This window comes from Ranitomeya imitator, chromosome 4 (assembly GCF_032444005.1).
Source record: "Ranitomeya imitator isolate aRanImi1 chromosome 4, aRanImi1.pri, whole genome shotgun sequence".
NCBI lineage: Eukaryota > Metazoa > Chordata > Amphibia > Anura > Dendrobatidae > Ranitomeya > Ranitomeya imitator.
The window spans coordinates 234,376,168-234,403,655 of record NC_091285.1 but is presented as its reverse complement, the minus strand read 5'-3'; the positions used below and the strand labels follow the sequence as shown (position 1 = coordinate 234,403,655).

General features: G+C 40.7%; 1 protein-coding gene across 1 annotated transcript in view; it reads left to right on the top strand.

The window, feature by feature from the left end:
- The window catches only part of PTPRQ (protein tyrosine phosphatase receptor type Q), a 536,318-nt gene that overhangs the window by 289,679 nt on the left and 219,151 nt on the right, over nucleotides 1-27,488 (top strand). Inside the window, exons 22-25 of the mRNA XM_069762319.1 lie at nucleotides 7,710-7,985; nucleotides 12,106-12,257; nucleotides 15,542-15,683; nucleotides 18,569-18,838. Of these exons, the coding sequence (XP_069618420.1) occupies nucleotides 7,710-7,985; nucleotides 12,106-12,257; nucleotides 15,542-15,683; nucleotides 18,569-18,838 (840 nt within the window). The remainder of the gene's footprint in view (nucleotides 1-7,709; nucleotides 7,986-12,105; nucleotides 12,258-15,541; nucleotides 15,684-18,568; nucleotides 18,839-27,488) is intronic.

The following is a 27,488-nucleotide window of genomic DNA, read 5'->3' as shown; positions in this document are numbered from 1 at the left end:
GGGGTTAGGGTTGGGATTAGAGTTAGGGTTTGGATTAGGGTTAGGGTTGTAATTACAATTAGGGATGGGATTAGGGTTAGGGTTGAGACTAGGGTTAGGGTTGGGATTAGGGTTAGCATTAAGGGTGTGTTGTGGTTAGGGTTATGGTTAGGGGTGGGAATAGGGTTAGGGGTGTTTTGGGGTTAGGGTTGTGATTATGGTTATGGTTATGGTTTAGTTTAGGGTTAGGGGTGTGTTGGTGTTGGGGTTGTGATTATGGTTATGGTAAGGGTTGGGATTAGGGTTAGGGATGTGTTGGGGTTAGGGCTGGAGTTAGAATTGGGGGATTTCCACTGTTTAGGTACATCAGAGTGTCTCCAAACGCGACATGGCGCCACCATTGATTCCAGCCAATTTTGCATTCAAAAAGTCAAATGGTGCTCCCTCCCTTCTGAGCTCTGCCGTGCGCCCAAACAGTAGTTTACCCCCACATGTGTGGCATAAGCGTACTCAGGACAAATTGCACAACAACTTTTGGGGTCCAATTTCTCCTTTTACCCTTGGGAAAATAAAAAATTGGCGGCTAAAAAATGATTTTTGTGAAAAAAAAATGATTTTTTATTTTCAAGGCTCTGTGTTATAAACTTCTGTGAAGCACTTTGGGGTCCAAAGTGCTCACCACACATCTAGATAAGCTCATTGGGGGGTCTAGTTTCCAAAATGGGGTCATTTATGGGGGGTTTCTACTGCTTAGGCACATCAAGGGCTCTGCAAACACAACATGATGCCCACAGACCATTCCATCAAAGTTTGTATTCCAAAACGTCACTACTTCCCTTCCAAGCCCCAACGTGTGCCCAAACAGGAGTTTTCTCCCACATATGGGGTACCAGCATACTCAGGACAAATTGGACAACAACTTTTGAGGTCCAATTTCTCCAGTTACCCTTGTTAAAATAAAAAATTGTGGGCTAAAAATCATTTTTGTGGAAAAAAATGATTTTTTATTTTCACGGCTCTGCGTTATAAACTTTAGTGAGACACTTGGGGGTTCAAAATTCACACAACACTTCCAGATAAGTTCCTTGGGGGCTCTAGTTTCCAAAATGTTGTCATTTGTTGAGGTTTCTACTGTATAGGCACATCAGGGCTCTGCAAACGCACCATGATGCCCACAGACCATTCTATCAAAATCTTCATTCGAAAACGGTGCTCCTTCCCTTCTGAGCTCTGCCATTTGCCCAAACAGAGGTATACTCCAACATATGGGGTATTAGCGTACTCAGGACAAATTGCAGAACAACCGTGAGGGTCTTAGTTCTCCTGTTACCCTTGTGAAAATAAAAATTTTGGGGCAAAAATATCATTTTTTTTTTAAATATGATTTTTTATTTTCATGGCTCTATGTTACAAACTTCTGTGAAGCAATTGGGGGTTCAAAGTGCTCACCACATATCTATATAAGTTCCTTGAGGGGTCTATATATGCCAAAATGGTGTCAGTTGTGGGGGGGTTTCCACTGTTTAGGCACATCAGGGGCTCTCCAAACGCGACATGGCGTCCGATCTCATTTCCAGCCAATTCTGCATTGAAAAAGTTAAACGGCACTCCTTCCCTTCCAAGCTCTGTCGTGCGCCCAAACACTGGTTTACCCTCACATATGGGGTATCGGCATACTCATAAAAAATTGCACAACAACTTTGGAGGTCTTATTTCTCCTGTTACCCTTGTGAAAATAAAAAATTTCGGGCAAAAAGATCATTTTTGTGGAAAAAATATGATTTTTTATTTTCACGACTCTACGTTACAAACTTCTGTGAAGCAATTGGGGGTTCAAAGTGCTCACCACACATCTAGATAAGTTCATTAAGGGGTTTAGTTTCCAAAATGGTGTCACTTGTGGGGGGTTTCCACTGTTTAGGCACATCAGGGGCTCTCCAAACGTGACATGGCAACTGATCTCAATTCCAGACAATTCTGCATTGAAAAAGTCAAACGGCACTCCTTCCCTTCCAAGCTCTGCCGTGCACCCAAACAGTGGTTTACCCCCACATATGGGGTATTAGTGTATTCAGGAGAAATTGCACAGCAAATTTTGGGGTTCATTTTCTCTTTTTTCCACTTCTGTAAATAAAAAAAAATTGGTTCTGAAGTGAAATGTTTGTAAAAAAAAGTGAAAAGTAAATTTTTCCTTCCACATTGCTTCAGTTCCTGTGAAGCACCTAAAAGGGTTAATAAACGTCTTGAATGTGGTTTTGAGCACCATGAGGGGTACAATTTTTAGAATGGTGTCACTTTTGGGGGTTTCTGTCATGTACACCCCTCAAAGTAACTTTAAATGTGAGATGGCCCCTAAAAAATGGTTTTGTAAATGTTGTTGTAAAAATGAGAAATCGCTGGTCAACTTTTAACCCTTATAACTTCTTAACAAAATTTTTTTCTTTTCCAAAATTGTGCTGATGTAAAGTAGACATGTGGGAAATGTTATTTATTAAGTATTTTGTGTGACATATCTCTCTGATTTAAGGGCATACAAATTAAATTTTGAAAAATGGCAAAATGTCAAAAATTTTCACATTTCCATTTTTTCATAAATAACATAACAGTCTCAGAATCAGCGGGATCCGTTAAAGCGTTCCAGAGTTATAACCTCATAAAGTGACAGTGGTCAGAATTGTAAAAATAGACCTGGTCATTAAGCTGCAAATTGGCTATGTCACTAAGGGGTTAATACTTGGTTGCGCACCCATTGGAATAAGTAACTGCAATCAATTGCTTCTTATAACCATCGACAAGTTTCTTACATCTCTCAACGGGAATCTTGGACCATTCTTCTTTTGCAAACTACTCCAGGTTTTTCGTATTTGATAGATGCCTTCTCCCGTCAGCAATTTTAAGATCTATCCACAGGTTTTCAGTTGAACTTACATCCATACTCTTTGCTGGCCACTTCAGAATGTTTGGACTCATTGACCTAGAAAGCAAACTCAGCTTTCTGACACTGGGCAATACATTGCAACCCAAAATCCTTTGATCATCTTCAGATTTCATGATGCCTTGCACACTGTCAAGTGTCAGAGGCTGAAGAACCCCACAATGTTTTTGAACCTCCACCATATTTAATTGTAGATACTGTGTTCTTTTCTTTGTAGGCCTCATTCTGTTTTTGGTAAACATTAGAATGATCTGCTTTTAAAATAAAAAAGCTCTATCTTGGTCTTATCTGTCCACTAGACGATCTTCCAGAAGGTTTACTTACCTATATTTTAGAAAACAGCAATCTAGCTTGTTTGTGTATCTGTGTCAGCAGTGGAGTCCTAATGGGTCTCCTGCCACAGCGTTTCATTTAATTCAAATGTCAATGGATAATTCACACTGACACTGATGCACCCTGAGCCTGCAGGTAGGCTTACATTTATTTGGAACTTGTTTGGGGCTGCTTATCCACCATCCAGACTACCCTGCTTTTCAACTTTTCATCAATTGTTCTTTACTATCGATGTCTGGGGAGATTAACTACAGTGCCATGGGTTGTAAACTTCTTGATTATGTTACACAGCATGGGCAATGGAACATCAAGATCTTTGGATATGGATTTGTAACCCTGTTGATATTAATAGTTCAACAATTTTGGTTCCCAATTCCTCATACTGTTCTCTTGTCCTCTTTCAGTTCTCCATGCTTAGTGTGGCGCACATGTATTATAACACATACGACCATATAAACCTCAATAGATATACATCTCACACTTGTTCATACACCCCTGTGCACACTATAATGCCTAATGATATATATTGATTGTTGTACACAGTGTGATACATAGTATGGTATATACTAAATAGTTAAACTTCTCATAATTGTTACCTTGGGGTTGGTTTTTAACATTGCTGTATTGCATATGTATATTCTTTTTTACTTTTATGGTTCGCACATCTCTTGTATGCGGTGCTACCTTTTACCACTTTGTTAAATAAAAGTATTTTATCTTCTTTTTTTCTGGTCCCGTATTGCTTTGATCACATATTCAGTTTTTCTTACTTGGTTCCCTCTTATATTAAAGAGCTGGTACACTAGTAAACATTTGAAACTTAAAAAAAGTGTATATATCATCTAGGCATCTAAATAGCAAGGTAAACACAATACAGCATCCCAAAAGGGGTAAACGGTGATCCATGCTACAACATAAATTTAAAAGAGTCCACAAATAATAAGTATAACCTAGTGTCCAGTACCAGCCACATGGATGAATAATGGATAGAGTGAATAGAGTGGTTGGGTCGGTTTTTACCATCCCCAGTGTTGCAGTCACGATTATTCACGGAATAACAGCAACCGCAAAAAAAGTGTCTGAATTCCTATTTATTTCTCTCTCCTCTGATATGATCTAGCACATCAGAGGAGAATGAAATGAGGTCCCCTGAGCCCCCCGGTACCTCTGGCACCTCCTGCATCCCCCTGTGATGTCCCCTATCCCTTGGCGTCTTCCAGAAAGAAAATGGCGGGCACCTGCGCAGTGCGCCTCCCGAGTTCTGCCGGCCAGCACCCATCAACAATAGGAGATTTCTGATCAAAATAAAAAAAAATAGTAAATTGAACCCCCCTTTATCACCCTGTTGGTTAGGTAAAAATAATAAAATAATAAAATTTAAAAAATATTTTTATTTCCATTTTTTTATTTGGGATAGGGCTGGGGCTAGGATTAGGGCTGGGTTTAGAGTTAGGGTTAGGGTTTGGGCTAGGGTTAGGGTTGGGGCTAGGGTTAGGGTTAAGGTTGGGGTTAGAGCTAGGGTTATGGGGTATCGGCGTACTTAGGAGAAATTGCACAATAAATGTTGTGTCCAATTTTCTCCTGATACCCTTCAGAAAATAAAAAAATTTGGTTGCAAAGTACATTTTTTGTGAAAAAAAAGTAAAATGTTTATATCTTTCCTTCCACATTGCTTTAGCTCTCGTGAAGCACCTCAAGGGTTAATAAACTTCCTGAATGTGATTTTGCGCACCTTGATGGGTGAAGTTTTTAGAATGGTGTCACTTTTGGTAATTTTTTGTTACTGTATATTGATCCCCCAAACTCACTTCAAATGTCAAGTCCATAAAAAAATGGTTTGTAAATTTTGTTGAAAAAATTAGAAAAATGAGAAACCCTTATAACATCCTAACAAAAAGAATATGTAAAGTAGACATGTGGGAAATGTTATTTATTAATTATTTTGTGCAATATGACTCTCTGATTTAAGGGTACAAAAATTAAAAGTTTGAACATTGCAAAATGTTCAAACTTTTTGCCAAATTTTCATTTTTTTTCATAAGTAAACGCAAGATATATCAATGAAAATTTACCACTAACATGAAGTTCAATATGTCACGATAAAACAGTCTCAGAATCAGTTCGGATCCATTGAAGTGTTCCAGAGCTGTAACCTCAAAAAGTGACAGTGGTCAGAATAGTAAAAATTGGCCTGGTCATTAAGTCCAAAATTGGCTTTGTCACTAAGGTATCAATAAGTAGTCAGAAAAATAATGAAAAATACCAATAGTACTGGCAAACTTATATGGTATATATATATATACAGTGGGGCAAAAAAGTATTTAGTCAGTCAGCAATAGTGCAAGTTCCACCACTTAAAAAGATGAGAGGCGTCTGTAATTTACATCATAGGTAGACCTCAACTATGGGAGACAAACTGAGAAAAAAAAATCCAGAAAATCACATTGTCTGTTTTTTTAATATTTTATTTGCATATTATGGTGGAAAATAAGTATTTGGTCAGAAACAAACAATCAAGATTTCTGGCTCTCACAGACCTGTAACTTCTTCTTTAAGAGTCTCCTCTTTCCTCCACTCATTACCTGTAGTAATGGCACCTGTTTAAACTTGTTATCAGTATAAAAAGACACCTGTGCACACCCTCAAACAGTCTGACTCCAAATTCCACTATGGTGAAGACCAAAGAGCTGTCAAAGGACACCAGAAACAAAATTGTAGCCCTGCACCAGGCTGGGAAGACTGAATCTGCAATAGCCAACCAGCTTGGAGTAAAGAAATCAACAGTGGGAGCAATAATTAGAAAATGGAAGACATACAAGACCACTGATAATCTCCCTCGATCTGGGGCTCCACGTAAAATCCCACCCCGTGGGGTCAGAATGATCACAAGAACGGTGAGAAAAAATCCCAGAACCATGCGGGGGGACCTAGTGAATGAACTGCAGAGAGCTGGGACCAATGTAACAAGGCCTACCATAAGTAACACACTACGCCACCATGGACTCAGATCCTGCAGTGCCAGACGTGTCCCACTGCTTAAGCCAGTACATGTCCGGGCCCGTCTGAAGTTTGCTAGAGAGCATTTGGATGATCCAGAGGAGTTTTGGGAGAATGTCCTATGGTCTGATGAAACCAAACTGGAACTGTTTGGTAGAAACACAACTTGTCGCGTTTGGAGGAAAAAGAATACTGAGTTGCATCCATCGAACACCATACCTACTGTAAAGCATGGTGGAGGAAACATCATGCTTTGGGGCTGTTTCTCTGCAAAGGGGCCAGGACGACTGATCCGGGTACATGAAAGAATGAATGGGGCCATGTATCGTGAGATTTTGAGTGCAAACCTCCTTCCATCAGCAAGGGCATTGAACATGAAACGTGGCTGGGTCTTTCAACATGACAATGATCCAAAGCACACCGCCAGGGCAACGAAGGAGTGGCTTCGTAAGAAGCATTTCAAGGTCCTGGAGTGGCCTAGCCAGTCTCCAGATCTCAACCCTATAGAAAACCTTTGGAGGGAGTTGAAAGTCGGTGTTGCCAAGCGAAAAGCCAAAAACATCACTGCTCTAGAGGAGATCTGCATGGAGGAATGGGCCAACATACCAACAACAGTGTGTGGCAACCTTGTGAAGACTTACAGAAAACGTTTGACCTCTGTCATTGCCAACAAAGGATATATTACAAAGTATTGAGATGAAATTTTGTTTCTGACCAAATACTTATTTTCCACCATAATATGCAAATAAAATGTTAAAAAAACAGACAATGTGATTTTCTGGATTTTTTTTTTCTCAGTTTGTCTCCCATAGTTGAGGTCTACCTATGATGTAAATTACAGACGCCTCTCATCTTTTTAAGTGGTGGAACTTGCACTATTGCTGACTGACTAAATACTTTTTTGCCCCACTGTATATATATATATATATATATATATATATATATATATATATATCCTATGCATAGCACAGCCATATGGGAATTGATCTGGACTAGAAGAAAGTGCCTATGGTAAATTGACAGGTTAAGCACAGACAATGAAAATGTACAGCAATAAATATCCAAGTTATGAGTATAACCACATTTGGGATGTACGTACCTGAAGCACTTGGGTTAGAAGGAGACAGGTACCCCCTATATTTCCTAAAATAGTATCAATAAAAATGTGAGCTCAGCATGGAATAAATGGACTCTCACACAGCTCAATCAATGGAAAAATATAAAACACAAACGGCTCTTAGAATATGGCAACCGAAACCAATTCTGTTTTACAAAGTTTTGAATGTTTATAGCTACTAACATATATAAAGAATAACTTTTACTTTTGGTATTGCCATGAATCATGGTGTCAGATTTTTTACTGCACAATGAACGCCATAAAAAATCCCCCAAATTGTTTTTTTAACGATTTCCACAGACTAGTCAGAAAACAATAATACATTACTTTGTCTTGCTTCACTTCTAGTCCCAGACTCCGAGCCCCGGATCAGAGAATACAAGAACCTAACATCTACCTCAGTACTTCTATCATGGGATCCACCTGAACACCCAAATGGTATTATAACTGGCTACTACCTACAGATTTATGGACCACAAGGAAATTATCCTTTGTTTACCATTGAAGTCTCTGCCATTTTGGAGGATCTTCTACCTTTCACCCAGTATTTTGTGTTTGTGGCGGCTAGTACAATGAAAGGGACTGGTCCTCCAAGCCAGCTTGCCTTTCACACAGATGAAGCAGGTACTACTTATATTATTACATCTTTGTGCAAAATTAAAATCATCAGCAAAATGATCCTCCTTAATCCCTTACATGCTTCTAGTTTCACTGCCTTAAACTCTTCTCATGTGTCTTCTTGAATTATGGCATTCCTCTAACAAGGTCACAACTGTACATGATATATTCCTCTCTTGTGCTACAATTTCAGTGCTCTGACAGGTTTAGTTATGCTGCGAAATCTCTACTTACAGTGGTGGCATTACCTTATTTCTTCCAGTATTTCCTGACAAAAAGTCATTGTGGAAGAAAAATGATTTTACTACTGCATCTAAAGCAATAATGTACTTACATATACAGTGCTGATGACCAGTCTCATTTAGTTGCAAAAAGGAAAAAGCTACTTATTTGTTGTGTCACAAAATTTGTGCAATGTTATGTAACTTATACTTAGATCACCATAGACCCCAATCAAGATCTATGTTAACGGGTAACTATGAACTATTTAAAGTTTTAATATGCTACAGGGTTTGCAAAGTGTTGCAAAACTGGTGGGAGTGGGGGTCTTGATACGTCACTGATCACTCAAAACATCATTCTGCACAGAGTGGTGGATAGAACCATAAAAATATTAGTGAGTCAGCACATTGCTTTCTGTGAGCTGCTCATGCAGGAGGCAGCACATCAATCTGTGTGTCTAGCTCATGCAAGAGCCAGTACATCACTCTGTGTGCGCAATTCATGCAGGAGGCAGTACATCACTCTGTGTGCGCAGCTCATGCAGGAGGCAGTACATCACTCTGTGTGTGCAGTTCATGCAGGAGGCAGTACATCAATCTGTGTGTCTAGCTCATGCAAGAGCCAGTACATCACTCTGCGTGCACAATTCATGCAGGAGGCAGTACATCACTCTGTGTGCGCAGCTCATGCAGGAGCAAGTACACCACTCTGTGTGCGTAGCTTATGCAGGCGGCAGTACATCACTCTGTTCACTGCTCATGCAGGAGGCAGTATATCTCTCTATGTGCGCAACTCACACAGAAGCAAGTAAATGACTCTGTATGCGCAGTTCATGCAGGAGGCAGTGCATCACTCTGCGTGCGCAACTCAAGCAGGAGGTAGTACATCACTCTGTGTGTGCAGTTCATGCAGGAGGCAGTGCATCACTCTGTGTGTGCAGTTCATGCAGGAGGCAGTGCATCACTCTGTGTGTGCAGTTCATGCAGGAGGCAGTGCATTACTCTGTGTGTGCAGTTCATGCAGGAGGCAGTACATCACTCTGTGTGTGCAACTCATGCAAGAGGCAGTACATCACTCTGTGTGCGCAACTCAAGCAAGAAGTAGTACAGTACATCACTCCGTGTGTGCAGTTCATGCAGGAGGCAGTGCATCAATCTGCATGCGCAACTCATGCAAGAGGCAGTGCATCAATCTACGTGCACAGTTCATGCAGAAGCAAGCACATCACTCTGTGTGCGCAACTCATGCAGGAGGCAGTACATCACTCTGCGTATGCAGCTCATGCAGGAGCAAGAACATCACTCTACATGTGCAGATCATGCAGGAGCCAGAACATCAATCTGTGTGCTTAGCTCACAGATCATGCAGTTGTCAATACATTTCTCTGTGTGTATAGTTCATTTAGGAGGCAGTACATCACTGTGTGTGCAGGAGGCAGTACATCACTGTGCGTGCATAGCACATGCAGGAGGCAGTACATCACTCTGTGCACAGATCATGCAGTGTACAGCTCACACAGGAGGCAGTAGATTTGTCTGTGTGAGTAGCACATTCAGGAGGCAGTGCATCACTCTGTGCACAGATCATGCAGGAGGCAGTACTTTTTTCTGTGTGTGCAGCTCACGCAGGAGGCAGTACATCCCTCTGTGTGCACAGATCATGCAGTGTACAGCTCACACATGAGGCAGTACATTTTTCTGTGTGGGCAGCTCACACAGGAGGCAGTACATCACTCTGCGTGCACAGATCATGCAGTGTACAGCTCACGCAGGAGGCAGTACACCACTATGTGTGCAAAGATCATGCAGGAGGCAGTACATTTTTCTATGTGTGCAGCTCACGCAGGAGGCAGTACATCCCTCTGTGTGCACAGATCATGCAGTGTACAGCTCACACAGGAGGCAGTACATTTTTCTGTGTGCGCAGCTCATACAGGAGGCAGTACATCACTCTGCGTGCACAGATCATGCAGTGTACAGCTCACGCAGGAGGCAGTACACCACTATGTGTGCAAAGATCATGCAGGAGGCAGTACATTTTTCTGAGTGCGCAGTACATCACTCTGTGTGCACCGGTCATGCAATAGCTGCATGCTTCAGGGCAGTGTTATGAGCAACTGGGCATTGAAGAATCCAGATCTTCAGGGATGGGAAACACATTGCAGTCATCTGCAATATATTAAATATTTTTACAATTGATAATTACCCCATATATATGCAAAATACTGCTGCTTTTTCAGTTGCTGGGAATGTTTTATAAACCCTAAATGGAAATTTTTTAAAGGGGTTACCCTTCTTAAACAAATTGTTAGGGACTGGCGGAACGCACCAAGAATCAGATGTTATGGTATTAGGTGCGTTCGCAGTCCGAGGTCCACCGCGCAGGTAAAAGACCCTGCTGCTAGTAAGACGGACTATATGGCGGTACTAAGTATACACACATGGGTTAACTACACCCTGCGTGAAGGAAGCGATCCTGTTGCGTCACAGGACCGCAGTACTGCACATAAAGCGCGAGCAAGAAGTCAGCGGACTCAACCCCTACACAGGATTGAAGTCCGATTAGACACTTGCTGGCACAACACCGCAACTGGGTGTGTCAGAGGAACATAAATAATAATATTAAGACACAAGAGTGCGTGTGGTGCCGCACTGACAGATGCCACTAAACACCCAGGCTTGGGTCAGGAAAGCGCAGAGCAAGCGCACAGCGCCGTACTGGCGGACACAGCAACTGGTAGCTGTAATGTGTGTTTCGTGCTGTTGGATACACCTTCCGCGAACAGACAATCAATAGGGAGGGTTATTTAAAGAGCGACTTTCACTCACAACACACACACATATTTACAAGACAATACTAGCGCATGGCCGTGCGGTCATGCGCAGTTTATATAGCTGCAGCACAGGAAACAGCTACAGAAGTTTTGCCCTTTCAGGACCTGCCAAAAGGACCAATGGGATGTGCTGCAGTACCTGAGCATGTGACCCTCGATCTTCAACGGGAGATCCTGCCCTGGGCATGCTCAGACAGAGAAAAGCAGGACTTAGATCCAGAAACGTCCACTCGCCGCTGCCCAGCACTGGCTTCAATGGCAGAAGCAGGGAAAGCAGCAGTAACTCTTCGCACAGAGTCAGACTGAGCGAGACGCTGGGATCGACGTCCCTGCTGAGCAGACTCCACTGCGGCTGGAGAAGAATGGGAGACCGCAGCGGAGACGGATCGAGATTCCCCCTGTGCAGCAGAGGAAACTCGACTCCTAACACAAATGATGGCTTATAGCTAGGATACACCATTATTATAAGATCAGTAGAAGTTTGACCTCTGAGATCCCCCTACAATACTAGGAATAAAGGGGAGCTCAGCACTGGTGTAGAACTACCTTACTTTGACTTTTTTTAGCTTTGCAGGGGTGCCCTTGCCATCCACTGTGCACGTAACTACAAAGCAACCACTTTTAGCTGAAAGGGAATGACTGCAGTTCCCCACGATGCTGGGTGGCAGGGAGCTTAGAAACTTAAAGAGAACCTGTCACCTAAATTTTGTCATCTTGCATTGTGCAGACGTGTACTACGGAGGACATAGAATGAACTTCAATCCAATATTGCGGCCAGCATGCAGCCAGCGGGTAAGGAAAGGGTGAATCAAACACCCGAAAACTCCGCCCATATGACCGAAAACCGGTCCCACCAAATTCAGGTGACAGGTTCCCTTTAAAAGTGGAGGCATTGCTCAGTTAGTGACGCCATTACAGCTATGTCCTTACTTTACAAAATCTTGCTGAGAAGTTCTCTTTAAATCTGTCTTATTAAACATTTTGCTGAGTTCTGTAGAAGCTGTTATGTTTTATGTGAACATTCGATTCAATATAGTGGAGATAAGGCAGTCCAATCATTTTTTATTACAGAGCCAACAGCACCTCCTCAGAACTTAACATTTATCAATGCAAGTGATAATTCTGCTTGGTTACAGTGGAATCCAAGTCCAAAACCCAATGGCATTGTACACACTTACAGCTTTAGAATTCTAGAAACCAGTAGTCAAATTATATTTTACCAGGTAAGCAAAAATCAAATATCGTGTGAGCTTTTATGGTCAGTGGAGTTCTCTCGCTCTTCTGTAGTGTGTAAGCACTTATGGTTGGTGAGGTCCTCTCTCTCTGCTGTTGAGTATAAGCTGTTATGGACCGCAGGGTACTCTCTCTTCTGTAATGTGTGAGCTTTTCTGGTCGGTGAGGACTTCTCTCTCTCTTCTGTAGTGTGTGTAGTGTGGAGAGAGAGAGATTCCAGAATAGAAAGTGCATGATTTCTTTAAAAAAACAGAATCATTCGTTGGATTCCATCATTTCACCTCACGTTTCATTGGTTTTTCGCCGGATTCGTAACTGTGCATTTTTTTTCTCTGGACAGAAAAAAGTTCCTCTGTATGTTTTCTCCGGCCGCCAGAAAACAAATTTTTGACAGATCTGGCAAAAAAACGGATGAAACGTGAGGTCATCCATTGCAATCTGGCACTAATACAAGTCTGTGAGAAAAATACAGATCCGGCGTCAACTTTTGCTGGATCCGTTTTTTTCAAAATTCGCCGGATTGTGACTGATGTGTGAAAGGGGCCTAAGCTCTTATGGTCAATGAGGTCCTCTCTCTCGCTCTCTCTCCTGTAGAAGAGTATAAGCTATTATGGTCAACATGGTCCTCTCTTTACCTCTTTTGTATTGTGTGAGCTCTTATGGTCAGCAGAGTCCTCTCTCCTGTAGAGTGTAAGCTCGCATGATCAGCAGGGTCCTCTTTCTCTTTCTCTCTATCTTCTGTACAGTGTAAGCTCGCATGATCAGCAGGGTCCTCTTTCTCTTTCTCTCTATCTTCTGTACAGTGTAAGCTCGCATGATCAGCAGGGTCCCCTTTCTCTTTCTCTCTCTCTCCTGTACAGTGTAGGCTCGCAAGATCAGCAGGGTCCTCTTTCTCTCTCTCCTATACAGTGTAAGCTCGCATGATCAGCAGGGTCCTCTTTCTCTTTCTCTCTCTCTCCTGTGCAGTGTAAGCTCGCAAGATCAGCAGGGTCCTCTTTCTCTCTCTCCTGTACAGTGTAAGCTCACATGATCAGCAGGGTCCTCTTTCTCTCTCTCTCCTGTACAGTGTAAGCTCGCATGATCAACAGGGTCCTCTTTCTCTCTCTCCTGTACAGTGTAAGTTCGCATGATCAGCAGGGTCCTCTTTCTTTTTCTCTCCTATACAGTGTAAGCTCGCATGATAAGCAGGGTCCTCTTTCTCTTTCTCTCTCTCTCCTGTACAGTGTAAGCTCGCATGATCAGCAGGGTCCTCTTTCTTTCTCTCTCCTGCACAGTGTAAGCTCGCATGATCAGCAGTGTCCACTTTCTCTTCCTCTCTCCCCTATACAGTGTAAGCTCACATGATCAGAAGGGTCCTCTTTCTCTTTTTCTCTCTCCTGTACAGTGTAAGCTCGCATGATCAGCAGGGTCCGCTTTCTCTTTCTCTCTCTCCTGTACAGTGTAAGCTCGCATGATCAGCAGGGTCCTCTTTCTCTTTCGCTCTCTCCTGTATAGTGTAAGCTCGCATGATCAGCAGGGTCCTCTTTCTCTCTCTCCTGTACAGTGTAAGCTCACATGATCAGCAGGGTCTTCTTTCTCTTTCTCTCTCCCCTGTACAGTGTAAGCTCGCTTGATCAGCAGGGTCCTCTTTCTCTTTCTCTCTCCTGTACAGTGTAAGCTCACATGATCAGAAGGGTCCTCTTTCTCTTTCTCTCTACCTCCTCGCTTTTATAGTTAGCAGGGTCCTTTCTCTCTCTCCTGTACAGAGTGAACTCTTATGATAAGCAGGGAGCTCTTTCTTTCGCTCCTGTACAGAGTAAGCTCTTAGGATAAGCAGGGAGCTCTCTCTTTCTCTACTCCACAGAGTAAGCTTGTATAAACAGTGGGGTCCTCCCTCTCTCTCCTGTAGAATGCAAGCTCTTATGGTCAGCTGCATGTTCTCTCTCCTTTAAAGTGTAAGTTCTTATAGTCAGCAGGGTTCTCTCTCTCCTCTCCTACGTTTATTTTCCAGGCAATGTCAAGCTTTCCAGCATGTAGATTAGTGTGAATTTACTCGCTGCAAATCAAATTTTTAGGGAAAATTCAGTCATGTGAGCGATTTCAAAACTTCAAAAGATCTTCTCATTTCTAGCTAATACCTCTATGTCCAGTAAGCAGTTTTGGTACTTGCTTTTAGTGTTCACTGTGTGAAATATATGTTACATACAAACTTTTTTTGCCGGTTGTTACAATTACAACAATCTAAAATTTAAAGTATTTATATATTTTTTTTACTTTACTTTTGTACAATAAAAGTCAATGTATTAATGTATTGATACTGCACATGCCCAGACGAAGTCACATAGTGTCATTGCGGTCACTTATCACTGGCTCCAGTCTGCGGCCGCTACTCGTTACTGTACTGCTAACAGGAACCAATAATGAGGGCACACACACTGACATTGAGCACAGCTAGATTCCTGCGGTGTCAGTGTGGAGGTGCAGAATCGCTAATTGAGTTCAGGCAGTGTGTGCTGTCAATCAAGATATGACAAAGTGCTCAGTATGCAAATTTAGAGGTGTAACTGTGCACCACTAAATCACTAAAATCCATACTGCAGGTATGATTTTTATAGGGACTAAGTATCGTACATTCCTGTATATGTGGTTTAATTAGCATATTAAGGGTGACAAACTCCTTTTATTTTTTTATTGTTGGTGGGGAGAATAAATTACAAGATTTTATCATACACCATTTTGCATATTCGGTCAATAGTATTTTTTTCCTGGGTCACACATGCACATTGCATTTATTCAAGACTGTGTATATTTTAATAGGAAAAATTGAGTAAGTGAAATCCAAATCATGGGTTCACCAACTTTAAAGTTTGTGAGTAGGTTTTAAAAAATGGATATCAATTTGTCATACGTTTTCTATACATCCAAACATGGCTGACATTTCTAAGGAGGAATACATCAAGACTGGCATTTTGTATGGAGATAAATGTACTCTGAAGTTTGGCATCATTTAGAATGACCCTTTAGGCTACCCCAAGGCCATGCCCTTTCTTGCTGAACTCTGCCCACTGTTAGAAATCTTTGTGCTGCTATTCATTGTACAAAAATTTACAACTTTTTTTTAATGAAAAAAGCTTAATGAATTTTCCACTAGATCTGATGGATTTTGCTGTGAATTTTCTATAGACTTTACACTATTTTATAACAAAATGAACAACAGAAAAATTCAACCACATTCAATTTAATTTGACTTCTACTCTACAAATACTGTCTATAATTGAATGTATTTGCCTGACAGAATATCTCTGGCTATCAAACTGAAGGAATGCTCATTAATTTGGAACCCTTTAAGACTTACTTAGTTAGTATGTCTGCATTCACAAAAGTCGGGAATGGGAACGAGTTCAGCAATACTGTTAACTTCACTACAGAAGAATCAGGTGAGAAACATTTCTGTCTGATATAAAATGTATTATTCAGTTCTTCCTTCCATACGTCAGTGTTTTCAGTGAATTGAAAATTCAAATATCATAATTAAATAAAACCTTGTGTCTACACATGTACCATGATTTTTTTCCTTAAAGTGAACCTGACGGCTCATTCTTTACATGCTGCCGGATCTACAGGCAGCATGTATCAGACACTGCATGAATTTAGTCATATATACTTAACTCTGAAACGCTGCAGCGAATCAAAGAAAAACATAGTTTAATAGTCACCAGGGACCAATCCAAATGGGACGTTAGTTGGACACGGGGGGTCCCCGGCGGCTTCACCCAGCCCGCTCCCCTTCAGTGACACGTGTCTTCATAGACACGCACGCATGGAGAGAGTTTAAGAAAAAGTAATTGACATACAAAGAAATGATAGTATTTAATATCGGTTTAACTTTCACTTGGGGTGAAAGTTTTTTGGCAACATTTTTCCTTTATTACATGTGGATGTTGCTAAATATTTTCAGCAGCAAATGTTGCCTTTCAATTCCTTTAGATCAGTTATATGAAAAAAAAGCTAAAGAAAAAGCTTTCCTGGGTATAGCTACAAGACGGCCAAAGATATATCGCAAAGGTGCTGGATTTTATGATTAATGTCTGTAAGGCAAAGCATAAAATCATAGCAAAATTGCCGTAAAGATTGTGTGACGTGACTTTAGTGTAAAAAGAATACAGGCATCTGTGTCAGATATGGAGAAAGGAAAACATGTATAACCATCATGTAAATTTAGAATACTGAATACGCAGGATTGGTGTATGGAGTGAGCGCTTGGGCTGAGCCTGCTGCATACATGACAATTACAAGCTTTATTACCAGCTGATACAGTTAGGTCCATATATATTTGGACAGAAACAACATTTTTCTAATTTTGGTTATAAACATTACCACAATGAATTTTAAACAAAACAATTCAGATGCAGTTGAAGTTCAGACTTTCAGCTTTCATTTGAGGGTATCCACATTAAAATTGGATGAAGGATTTAGGAGTTTCAGCTCCTTAACATATGCCACCCTGTTTTTAAAGGGACCAAAAGTAATTGGACAGATTCAATCATTTTAAATAAAACGTTCATTTTTAGTACTTGGTTGAAAACCCTTTGTTGGCAATGACTGCCTGAAGTTTTGAACTCATGGACATCACCAGACGCTGTGTTTCCTCCTTTTTGATGCTCTGCCAGGCCTTCACTGCGGTGGTTTTCAGTTGCTGTTTGTTTGTGGGCCTTTCTGTCTGAAGTTTAGTCTTTAACAAGTGAAATGCATGCTTTTTTGGGTTGAGATCAGGTGACTGACTTGGCCATTCAAGAATATTCCACTTCTTTGCTTTTATAAACTCCTGGGTTGCTTTGGTTTTATGTTTTGGGTCATTGTCCATCTGTAGTATGAAACGACGACCAATCAGTTTTGCTGCATTTGGCTGGATCTGAGCACACAGTATGGCTCTGAATACCTCAGAATTCATTCGGCTGCTTCTGTCCTATGTCACATCATCAATAAACACTAGTGACCCAGTGCCACTGGCAGCCATGCATGACCAAGCCATCACACTTCCTCCGCCATGTTTTACAGATGATGTGGTATGCTTTGGATCATGAGCTGTACCACGCCTTCGCCATACTTTTCTCTTTCCATCATTCTGGTAGAGGTTGATCTTGGTTTCATCTGTCCAAAGAATGTTCTTCCAGAACTGTGCTGGCTTTTTTAGATGTTTTTTAGCGAAGTCCAGTCAAGCCTTTTTATTCTTGATGCTTATGAGTGGCTTGCACCGTGCAGTGAACCCTCTGTATTTACTTTCATGCAGTTTTCTCTTTATGGCAGATTTGGATATTGATACGCCGACCTCCTGGAGAGTGTTGTTCACTTGGTTGGCTGATGTGAAGAGGTTTCTCTTCACCAAGGAGATTATTCTGCGATCATCGACCACTGTTGTCTTCCGTGGGTGCCCAAGTCTATTTGCATTGATGAGTTCACCAGTACTTTCTTTCTTTCTCAGGATGTACCAAACTGTAGATTTTGCCACTCCTAATATTGTAGCAATTTCTCGGTTGGGTTTTTTCTGTTTGCGCAGCTTAAGGATGGCGTGTTTCACCTGCATGGAGAGCTCCTTTGACCGCATGTTTACTTCACAGCAAAACCTTCCAAATGCAAGCACCACACCTCAAATCAACTCCAGACCTTTTATCTGCTTAAATGAGAATGACATAACAAAGGGATTGCCCACACCTGTCTGTGAAATTGCCTTGAAGTCAATTGTCCAATTACTTTTGGTCCCTTTAAAAACAGGGTGGCACATGTTAAGGAGCTGAAACTCCTAAGCCCTTCATCCAATTTTAATGTGGTTACCCTCAATTGAAAGCTGAAAGTCTGAACTTCAACTGCATCTGAATTGTTTTGTCTAGAATTCATTGTGGTAATGTCTATAACCAAAATTAGAAAAATGTTGTCTCTGTCCAAATATATATGGACCTAACTGTACTTGCCTGCCACCGCCGTGGTCAGAGCTACCTCCGATTGCTGCAGTTTTATCACTTAGGGTATGTGCATATGGTGTCAAAGTTCTTGGGTGCTAAGAAACTTCAAGTTATAGTTTCACCTGGCTTACAAAATAAGCATTCATAATTATAAATGCAGGGTTTATGTTCTGTTAGGTCCAGGCCCATCATATGTGAAGAAAAAAGTAATTGACAGAAAGCTTACTATATATCACTGTATTAAATTCCAGTAGGTTTTATATTTGTATATCTTATTTGTAATGATGGATCTGATGCTTGTGATTTTTTAATGAGGTTTTTCCATTAAAGTTAATATTTGGTCCTTGTGTATCTCTTTAAAGCTCCGGATGCCATCCAACATATTCACTGTGTAGCAACAAGTTGGCAGTCTATACTGGTCCAGTGGGATCCACCATTACGACCAAACGGAATAATAACACATTACATCCTAACATTTCAAAGTGTCACTACTTCAGTCTTGTCTACTGATACCGTGTATACCTTCAGAGATCTGCTCTCGAATACCACTTACTTCTTCACTGTCACAGCTGCCAATTCTGCAGGAGAAGGAGTAAAGCAAGTATGTAATGCTACCACTAAGTTTGAAGAAGGTATGTTTACCTATAACCAGTCTTTTAATGATATATTGTATAACACAGTATAAAGTTTGGGGACTAAAGCTGATGTGAGTCGATTCATAGGACCCGATCCTGCAGCCTCTTCAGGAATCTGTGGAATTTGGTCAGGACTTGATGGCATCCCCGGCTGCTATTTTTGAGCAGCTAGCCTGGCACAACATCATTGTCATGGCATGATGCACCTGTTACATCACATTAAGACTGCTCATCAAAAGAAGAGCAGATTATGTCAAGGGGCAGAAGGCAGTTCTCAGACCTCCTTCCTAGTGACCACAGAGCATAGCTGTGGTCAATGGATCCAGTCCTTCGAATCGATTGGCACCAACTCTATCGGAGACCCTCTGAAATGTTTAAATTGCTCAGAATGTTCATACAAGGAGGATTTTGAAGAGAAGGAAAGTAATCTTCTATTTTTTCCCCAGTATGACTACAGAGCAGTTTGAAAGTACCATAGAAACTCAGGCATATGGTAACACTAGTAGAGCTGAAAGAACTTAAAACTAATAAAACAGTTAAATACTTTTTGGCGAACATAAACTTTGAATAATTTTCTGATGAGTGTGTAAATCAGCATTTCTTATTTGAAGTTGGAAATAGTTCTGTAGCTGTTGTCAGCCTCTTATTAATGGTCCTGTGGCATTAGTCATGGTTGCAGATCCAGCACTGAGTCATTGACAGTACATTTACTTTTGACGTAAGGTGAAATCAAATTAGCTTCACTGTCTCCCTACACAGTGTCTGGCCTTAACATTCCACACTAAGTTTACTTGTCATTTTTTTATCTATTTTTAATCATGTTTTTTTTATTATCCTAGTTCAAATGTACAAATTTGACTCAATTGTAGAAAGTTGCATCACATGAGAGGCATAAATATTAGGTTGGGTTTATTTGCTACAGTTGTGATAAAAACTGTAGTTTTTGATTGTTTTCATGCTTTAACTTTTTAGAAGGCTACAACAACTTTATCACATTGAACATATTTTTACATTAGTTATCCATTATGACTCCTTATACATTTGAGTGATGACATATAAGCCAGTTGACCCTGTTGTGAATGGGAAAGTTGGGATTGCAATTTTTGCAATTGCTTTTCCCTGTGACTACCAAAGGGATGGCCCAAGTGGGGAGCTATCTGTATCTATATTTGATAAAGTGATATTCCCAGCATTGAAAGTTATCACCGATCCACAGAACTGGTGATTACTTTCTGATCGGTTGGGTTCTGAATGCTTAACTTCATGGCCCTTTTCTCTGGATTGAAGCGGGTCCGAGTATTCAGACCCTCACTTATCAGAAAGTCACAAATCACCTATCCATGCACTGCGGTTTAGTGATGAGCAGACAGATTATCAGGGTCATTTGGCTCCACTCATTAAAAAGAGAAGGCTTATTAGATTTCAAGTAGATCCCTATTAGTTATATGTTCAACCAAGGGTGAACACATAGTTGTGATAAAATTACCGCAGTCTGATCATGTTGATCCTGTTGAAACCCCGCCCACTTGCAACTAGCCAATGGCTGAACTGTTTCATGCTAGAGAGGTGGAGTTTCTGTCGCATCGGCAGCCAAGCCGAGCCAGTGAGAGACATTCATAAACTGCAATTGTTTCTCATAAGAGGCTGTCTCTTTGTATTGGATCGGACTCAAAGGACCCATCATTGTTACGATAGCAATTTAGTAGTCTAAATATTAAGAACTGCATGTACGAGCATATATTACCTTGGTAAGCCCTTAGAAATATCAAAAACTATAGGGGTGTAAAATTATTATTTTGTGACTGTGGAATGTCTTTCTCTACTATTACTCCAGAAAAAGAGACAATTTCTAATCCTATAATCTACTGTTTATGATGGCAGCAGTATTCAATATCCTTGCCACATGTTCCGGTTATCTGATAACTGAAACTAGCACCATCCTATCATTGATGAGTTTAATTGTCAGACATGTGCTGTTATACTGGTCTGACAGAGGAGAAGTAACATAATAACATCGGAGGTATTGTTGCGTGACCTTTACATTATAGCTGCCTTATGCTTGAGATTATTGAGTGAACTGGGGAGCAATGGTCAAAGCAATCTGCAATTTGCAACCAGCTGCCAGACTGAAATGGAGTTTCAATTAAAGCAGCATTATAATTGTGTTTTTTTATATTTCATTGGACTTTTCCAATTAACCAGATACCATATGTATAGAGTTCACACGCCACATTTTTACAGTAAGTTTTAAGTGAAAACTTACAGTTCAGTCATGCAGGGAGTGTATATAGTTACTAAAGCATATATTTTCTGGCATAATTCCATTAGCAAAAATGGCTTTGTTTCAAACGCTGCATTCATAAAATCTCTTGTGTAGCCATGATCACACCTAAGTTTTGGCCTAATTCAGACTTATACATCTGAATTAAAGAAGAAAACATTTCAGACGTGAGATTTCTGCACATGATTGTGCAATGCACACCAGGGCCATGTGGTACTCGGAACCGGGTTGGACAGTTCTTTGGGGAAGTCACGAAGCAGTGACCAGACTCTGTGACCCTGGGCGTGCAATAAAAATGCAAGGTTGGAAAGTTTATAGGGATTGATTTGTGATGCCACCCAAGGTGTTCAGCAAGGGATGGCTGACGCTGCAGTTCAGGTCCTTTGGGGCCAATGATGATGCAGCAAAGATGTTTCACATCTCCACGGGTAGAGCGAGCCCCAGTGCAGATATAGGGTAAATTAGAAGATGGGTACTGTTGCAGTACTGGGCAGGTGACGCAGTAAATAATTCTGAGGACACAGCAGGGTGCAGTCTTCCCACTTTACTCACAGTCTCCAGGTTACAATCACCAGCCGGGGGCTGTGTCCTCCATATCGGTGGTCCGACCAGCTCTCGGGTGGCTTGGGGTGCACTTTTCTGGGACCCCCTTCTTGTGTACCTTTCTGGGTTATCTCTCTGCGCTGGCTCTCACTCTCCTGCTCTGCACCTTACACACTGTGTCCCAAGCAGCAGCCTCAGGTCCTGTCGGGTGACGTCCTCCTGATCCCCTTGACCCTATGTGGCTGCCTTTTTAGCGAATGTGTATAGATTTGGCTGTGGCACATACAGACACCACAGCCTCTGGTATGCTAGCTGAGTCCTACAGTCTCTCCTATAGTCTGGGGCCGGTCCCCCACTGTGACCTGGTCCCTCCACCCGACTACGGTCGTCGTTGATTCAGGTGCCACAGGTGGATTATTCACTTCCCTGGCCCCTGGGACCCCTTCTCTCTCTGGAGTTCCTCTCCGACCGTGGCTCCTCTCCGTCCTCCTCTCTCTCCTCTCACCAACTGACTCCGCCTCATTCCTGTTTCCAAAACAACACTTCACTCCCAACTGTCACTCTACCTCAGGTCGCCAACCCTTAGCCTGAGTTGGGACCCTCCCTAAATAGGGTCCACCCAGATCCCCTGGCCTTGAACGGTGTTGTGTTGGATGCTAGTATGCGGGTACTGGGTAGTGCCCCCTCCTTACCCGAGAGTGGGGTACCACACCTCTGGCTGATGTGCAGTACCTCTGTGGCAGCTGGACCCTCAGGATCACCACAATTGTATCATGAATTATACCAGGGAGGATGGAAGTGTCACGCGATGGAGAATAACATTGATGATCCAAGACAAGAATAAAGGAATGGTGGTTTAATGTCAACTTGTTTCAGAGTCACTCCAACTCCTTCCTCAGGACAACCACGACTCTATGCACTTTTGTATTTTGTATCCATGATTGTATTATGACATCTAGAATGTACAATCTCTGAGCTGGAGCTTAGATACAGCATCTAAGCCACTCTAGGGCTCTACTGTACTCCATGTTTCACAGTTTATATATGGAATGCAATGCTCACACTGAATGAGGTTATCTGGACCTGAACAGCCTCATAGGAATATATGAGGCTTCTTGCCCAGGCAACATGGTTCTATGGTAAAACGTATGTAAAGCTATCATTAGTTACTACTAGTGATAAGCGAATATACTCGTTACTCAAGATTTCCCGAGCATTCTCGGGTGTCCTCCGAGTATTTTTTAGTGCTCGGAGATTTAGTTTTCTTCGCCGCAGCTGAATGATTTACATCTGTTAGCCAGCTTAATTACATGTGGTGATTCCCTAGCAGCCAGGCAACCCCCATATGTACTTATGCTGGCTAACAGATGTAAATCATTCAGCTGTGGCGAAGAAAACTAAATCTCCGAGCACTAAAAAATACTCGGAGGACACCCGAGCGTGCTCGGGAAATCTCGAGTAACGAGTAAATTCGCTCATCACTAGTTACTACGCAAAATGGTGTAGATTAATGTATCCTTTTTTACAATGGGGATGAGTGTGTATAATTGCATATATTTGCACAGCATACATTTGGATCAATCCAATCAATAACTTTTTGTAAAAACAGATCAGATGAAATGAATATCAACCATATACTTACTTTCTACAACTGTATACCTTTTTGATTGATACTAGGCTTGATGGTTTAGGTACAAATTTCAATATTTTTCAGTAATTTTAGTTACCTACAGTATATGTTCATCTTTGCATTAGAAATGCCCCCTCTGCTTCAGTCCCCTGTATAGAATGTCTTACATGTGTGCTGCATATTTGGCATCTGAAAAGGAAGATGTTTTTACTGTATCAATGATTAACTTGACATTGGGTTTAGTATATAAGAGATAAATATAAAACCATTATGAAATATTTTGGGGATATGTGCTCCTGAAGATGACAGTGATCACTTCATCTTGGTGGATTCCTCTACAGTAAATGAAAACAATCTGTGCAGTAAGTATAGGATACATGGAGCAACGTGTCCAAATTAATACCAGCTGTGGTTGGAAGTTCTGATGAGGGCTTTTTTTTTGGTCATTCTCAAAGAATGGAAATCCAATTCTCCATGCTAAAGCAACAGTAATCCTGTTTGTATCTGTAACTCAATAGTGTAATCGTCTTAAAACTGCCTGTTTCAGCATACAGTTTATCAAGCTTGGAGAGGGTATCATGGAAGGTCACTACTTGTCAGGTGAAAGTGGCCTCTGAAAAACTTATCGTGAGCTTTGAAGTCTGGCATTTTGGTATCTATATATCAGCTACTTTTCTTCTAATAACGAAGTACTGGTATTAGTTTTCTTTTTCTCAACTTACAGGGAACTTGCTGAAAATCTTTGCGGACTTCACAGCTATCACTTGAAAAGTAGAAACCTACATATATCACTAGTCTGTTCCAGAAATGTACTGTGCAATTGCATTTAAAGACTCTTAGTCCTTTAATGGAGTCTTTATAGATCACACTAAGAACACATTTAACACTTTCTCTCTTTTTTCAGTGTTTTTAAATGCTTATAAAAATTGCCATGAATGAGGTATTTTCATGCAAATTTGACCTCTTAGTTATTGTTCAATCTACAGTTGCATGTAAACATTTGGGCATCCTTGGTCAAAATTACTCTTATTGTAAACAGTTAAGCAAGTTGAAGACTAAGGGTTAAAGTTAAAGATGACACATTTCCTTTGTATTTAAGGGAAAAAACAAATATGTTATCTTTTTTTTTCATTTTAAAAATTACAAAAGGAAAATGGGTCGATGCAAAAGTTTGGGCATCCTTGGAGATTTGTGTGCTCAAATAACTTTTAGACTGTGTGCACACGTTGCGGTTTTTTCACGGTTTTTTCGTGTTTTTTCCCGATAAAAACGCTATAAAACCGCAAAAAAAACGCATACAATAAGCATCCCATCATTTAGAATGAATTCCGCATGTTTTGTGCACATGATGCGTTTTTTTCCACGAAAAAAACGCATCGCGGCAAAAAACGCAGCATGTTCATTAGTTTTCTGTTTTTTTTGCGGATTTCCCACTCCAAAATGCATTGGGAAGTGTCCGGAAAAAACCGCGGCAAAAACGCGTCAAAACCGCTGCAAAAACGCGTCAAAACCGCGGCAAAATCACGGCAAAAACGCATGCGGTTTTCTTGCGGATTTCTTGCAGAAAATGTCCGGAATTCTCAGGAATTTTCTGCAAGAAATCCTGAACGTGTGCACATAGCCTAACCAAGGGTTCAGACCTTAATTAACCTGGAAAGGCCAGGTGATGCATACAGTTATATGAAAAAGTTTGTGCACCCCTATTAATCTTAAGCTTAATGTTTTATAAAAATAGTTTTTTTTTTTGCAACAGCTATTTCAGTTTCATATATCTAATAACTGTTGGACACAGTAATGTTTCTGCCTTGAAATGAGGTTTATTGTACTAACAGAAAATGTGCAATCTGCATTCAAACAAAATAGCTGTTGCAAAAAAAAACATTTTTTATAAAACATTAAGCTTAAGATTAATAGGGGTGCCCAAACTTTTTCATATAACTGTATTTCCCAGCTTTATAAAACCTCAGTCTCCTCTAACATTGTGCCGAAAAACCAGCAGCCATGGGTTCTTCTAAGCAGCTGCCTAGCACTCTGAAAATAAAATTGGTGGAGCCCCACATAGCAGGAGAAGACTTTAAGAAGATAGTAAAGCGTTTTCAAGTTGCCCTTTCCTCTGTTCGAAATGTAATTAAGAAATGCCAGTTAAAAAGAACAGTGGAGGTCAAGATAAGGTCTGGAAGACCAAGCTAAATTTCAGTGAGAGCTGCTTGTAGGATTGCTAGAGGGGTAGATCAGAACTTCCACTTGACTGCAAAAGACTTAAAGAAAGATTTAGCAGACTCTGGAGTTGAGGTACATTGTTCTACTATTCAGAGACACCTGCACAGATATGGCCTTCATGGAAGAGTCATTGGAAGAAAACTTCTCCTGTATCCTAACCATAAAAATCAGCATCATAAGCAAGCAAAAGAACATCTAAACAAGCCTGATGCATTTTGGAAACCAGTCCTGTGGACCAATGAGATTAAAATAGAACTCTTTGCCCACAATGATCAAAAGGTATGTGTGCAGAAAAAAGGGCACAATATTTCTTGAAAATAACATTTGGCCATCCATTGAGCATAGGGGTGGATCAATCATGCTTTGTGTTGCAGCCAGTGGCATGAGGAACATTTTAAAGGTGAGGAAAGAATGGATTAAATGAGATTTCAACAAATTTTTGATGCAAACATAACATCATCTGTAAAATGCTGAAATTGAAAAGAGAATGGTTTCTTCAAATAGATACTAATCCTAAACACATTTCAAAATCCACAATAGACTACCTCAAAAGGCATAAGCTAAAGGTTTTACAATAGCCCTCACAGTCCCCTAATCTGAACACCATTGACAATCTGTAGCTAGAACTCAAAATAGCAGTGCATGCAAGACGACCCAAGAATCTCACAGAACTGGAAAATTTTTCCAAGGAAAAATGGATGAAAATCACTCAAACAAGAACTGAAAGACTCTTGGCTGACTGCAAAAAGCGTTTACAAACTATGATACTAGCAAAAGGGGGTGCTACTAAGTACTAGCTATGCAGGGTGCCCAAGTGTTTGAATCAGCCCACTTTAGTTTTTGTAATTTTTAAAATGTAAAAGGTGAAAAAAATATATATATTCACCTAAAATACAAAGAAAATGTGTCATCTTAAAATGTAGTCCTTTTAGAGATCATTTCATCTTCAACTTGCTTGGGTTCACAATAACAGTGATTTTGACCTGGATGCCCAAACTTTTACATGCCGCTATATAGAGGAGCCATGAAGCATGACTAGTTCTTTAAGCTAAGCCAGGTTCTCTTTCACCGTCAGACGGTTGTATACCATCTACAACATCTCAATTCTTGGACTGGCCATCGGCTCTCCTGGCCCATGCATGACAGCATGTGCTTCTATGCAACCGTCATTCTTGGGTCAGGATAGCCGCTGGCTAGTCCGTGCACTGCGATGTGTTTGTTGTCCATGTTATACGGCCATCTGACTGCGCACTAGGGCTAAGGCTGTGTCCACATGTTCATTAATCATCCACTGGAACACATCCAGCAGACTGAACTTTCTTGTCCGACTAAAAAACATTATTTCAAGTGGATACATTTTTTTTTTAACTCTGAAGTCTATGGAATACAGGTCCTTTAATAAGCCATCCATTTTACACTGATGCAGTTAGCAAAAAAAGTATCCTTTTCAAATAAAAGAAAAACAGATGACCATTTAACAGATCTGTTTTCCAGAGAATTTAATTGTTAAAAAAAACTCATCCAGTTGAAATCAGTTTTTTTAGCTGGAGATTTGAGTCATGTTTCCATGATGAGACTTTGGTGAGTTTTTGACATAGTAAATTTTCCGTAGCATTTGTGCTATGATTACCTAAATTAGGTTGCTTATGTTTTTTATTGCATTTTTCAGTGTGTTCTTTTACATGTGTTTTTATTACGTTTTTGACTCTATGTTTTTTGTTGGTATTGTCATGCTTTAAATAAAGCTGCTTTGTTTTTTATACTTTCTGGTATTTAGCTTTGGCAAAACTTTATAAATATAGTTTCGTGTGAATCAAATGTGTTTTAAGTGCGTTTCCACAGTGGAAACACGTTAAAAATGCATACGTACATTTTACCTGTGGAATTTTTACAGTTAAGGCAATTAAATCTGTACATGAATCTCAGTGTACCAAAAGAGAAAATGACATGTTAGAGATTTCAGAAAAGCACTA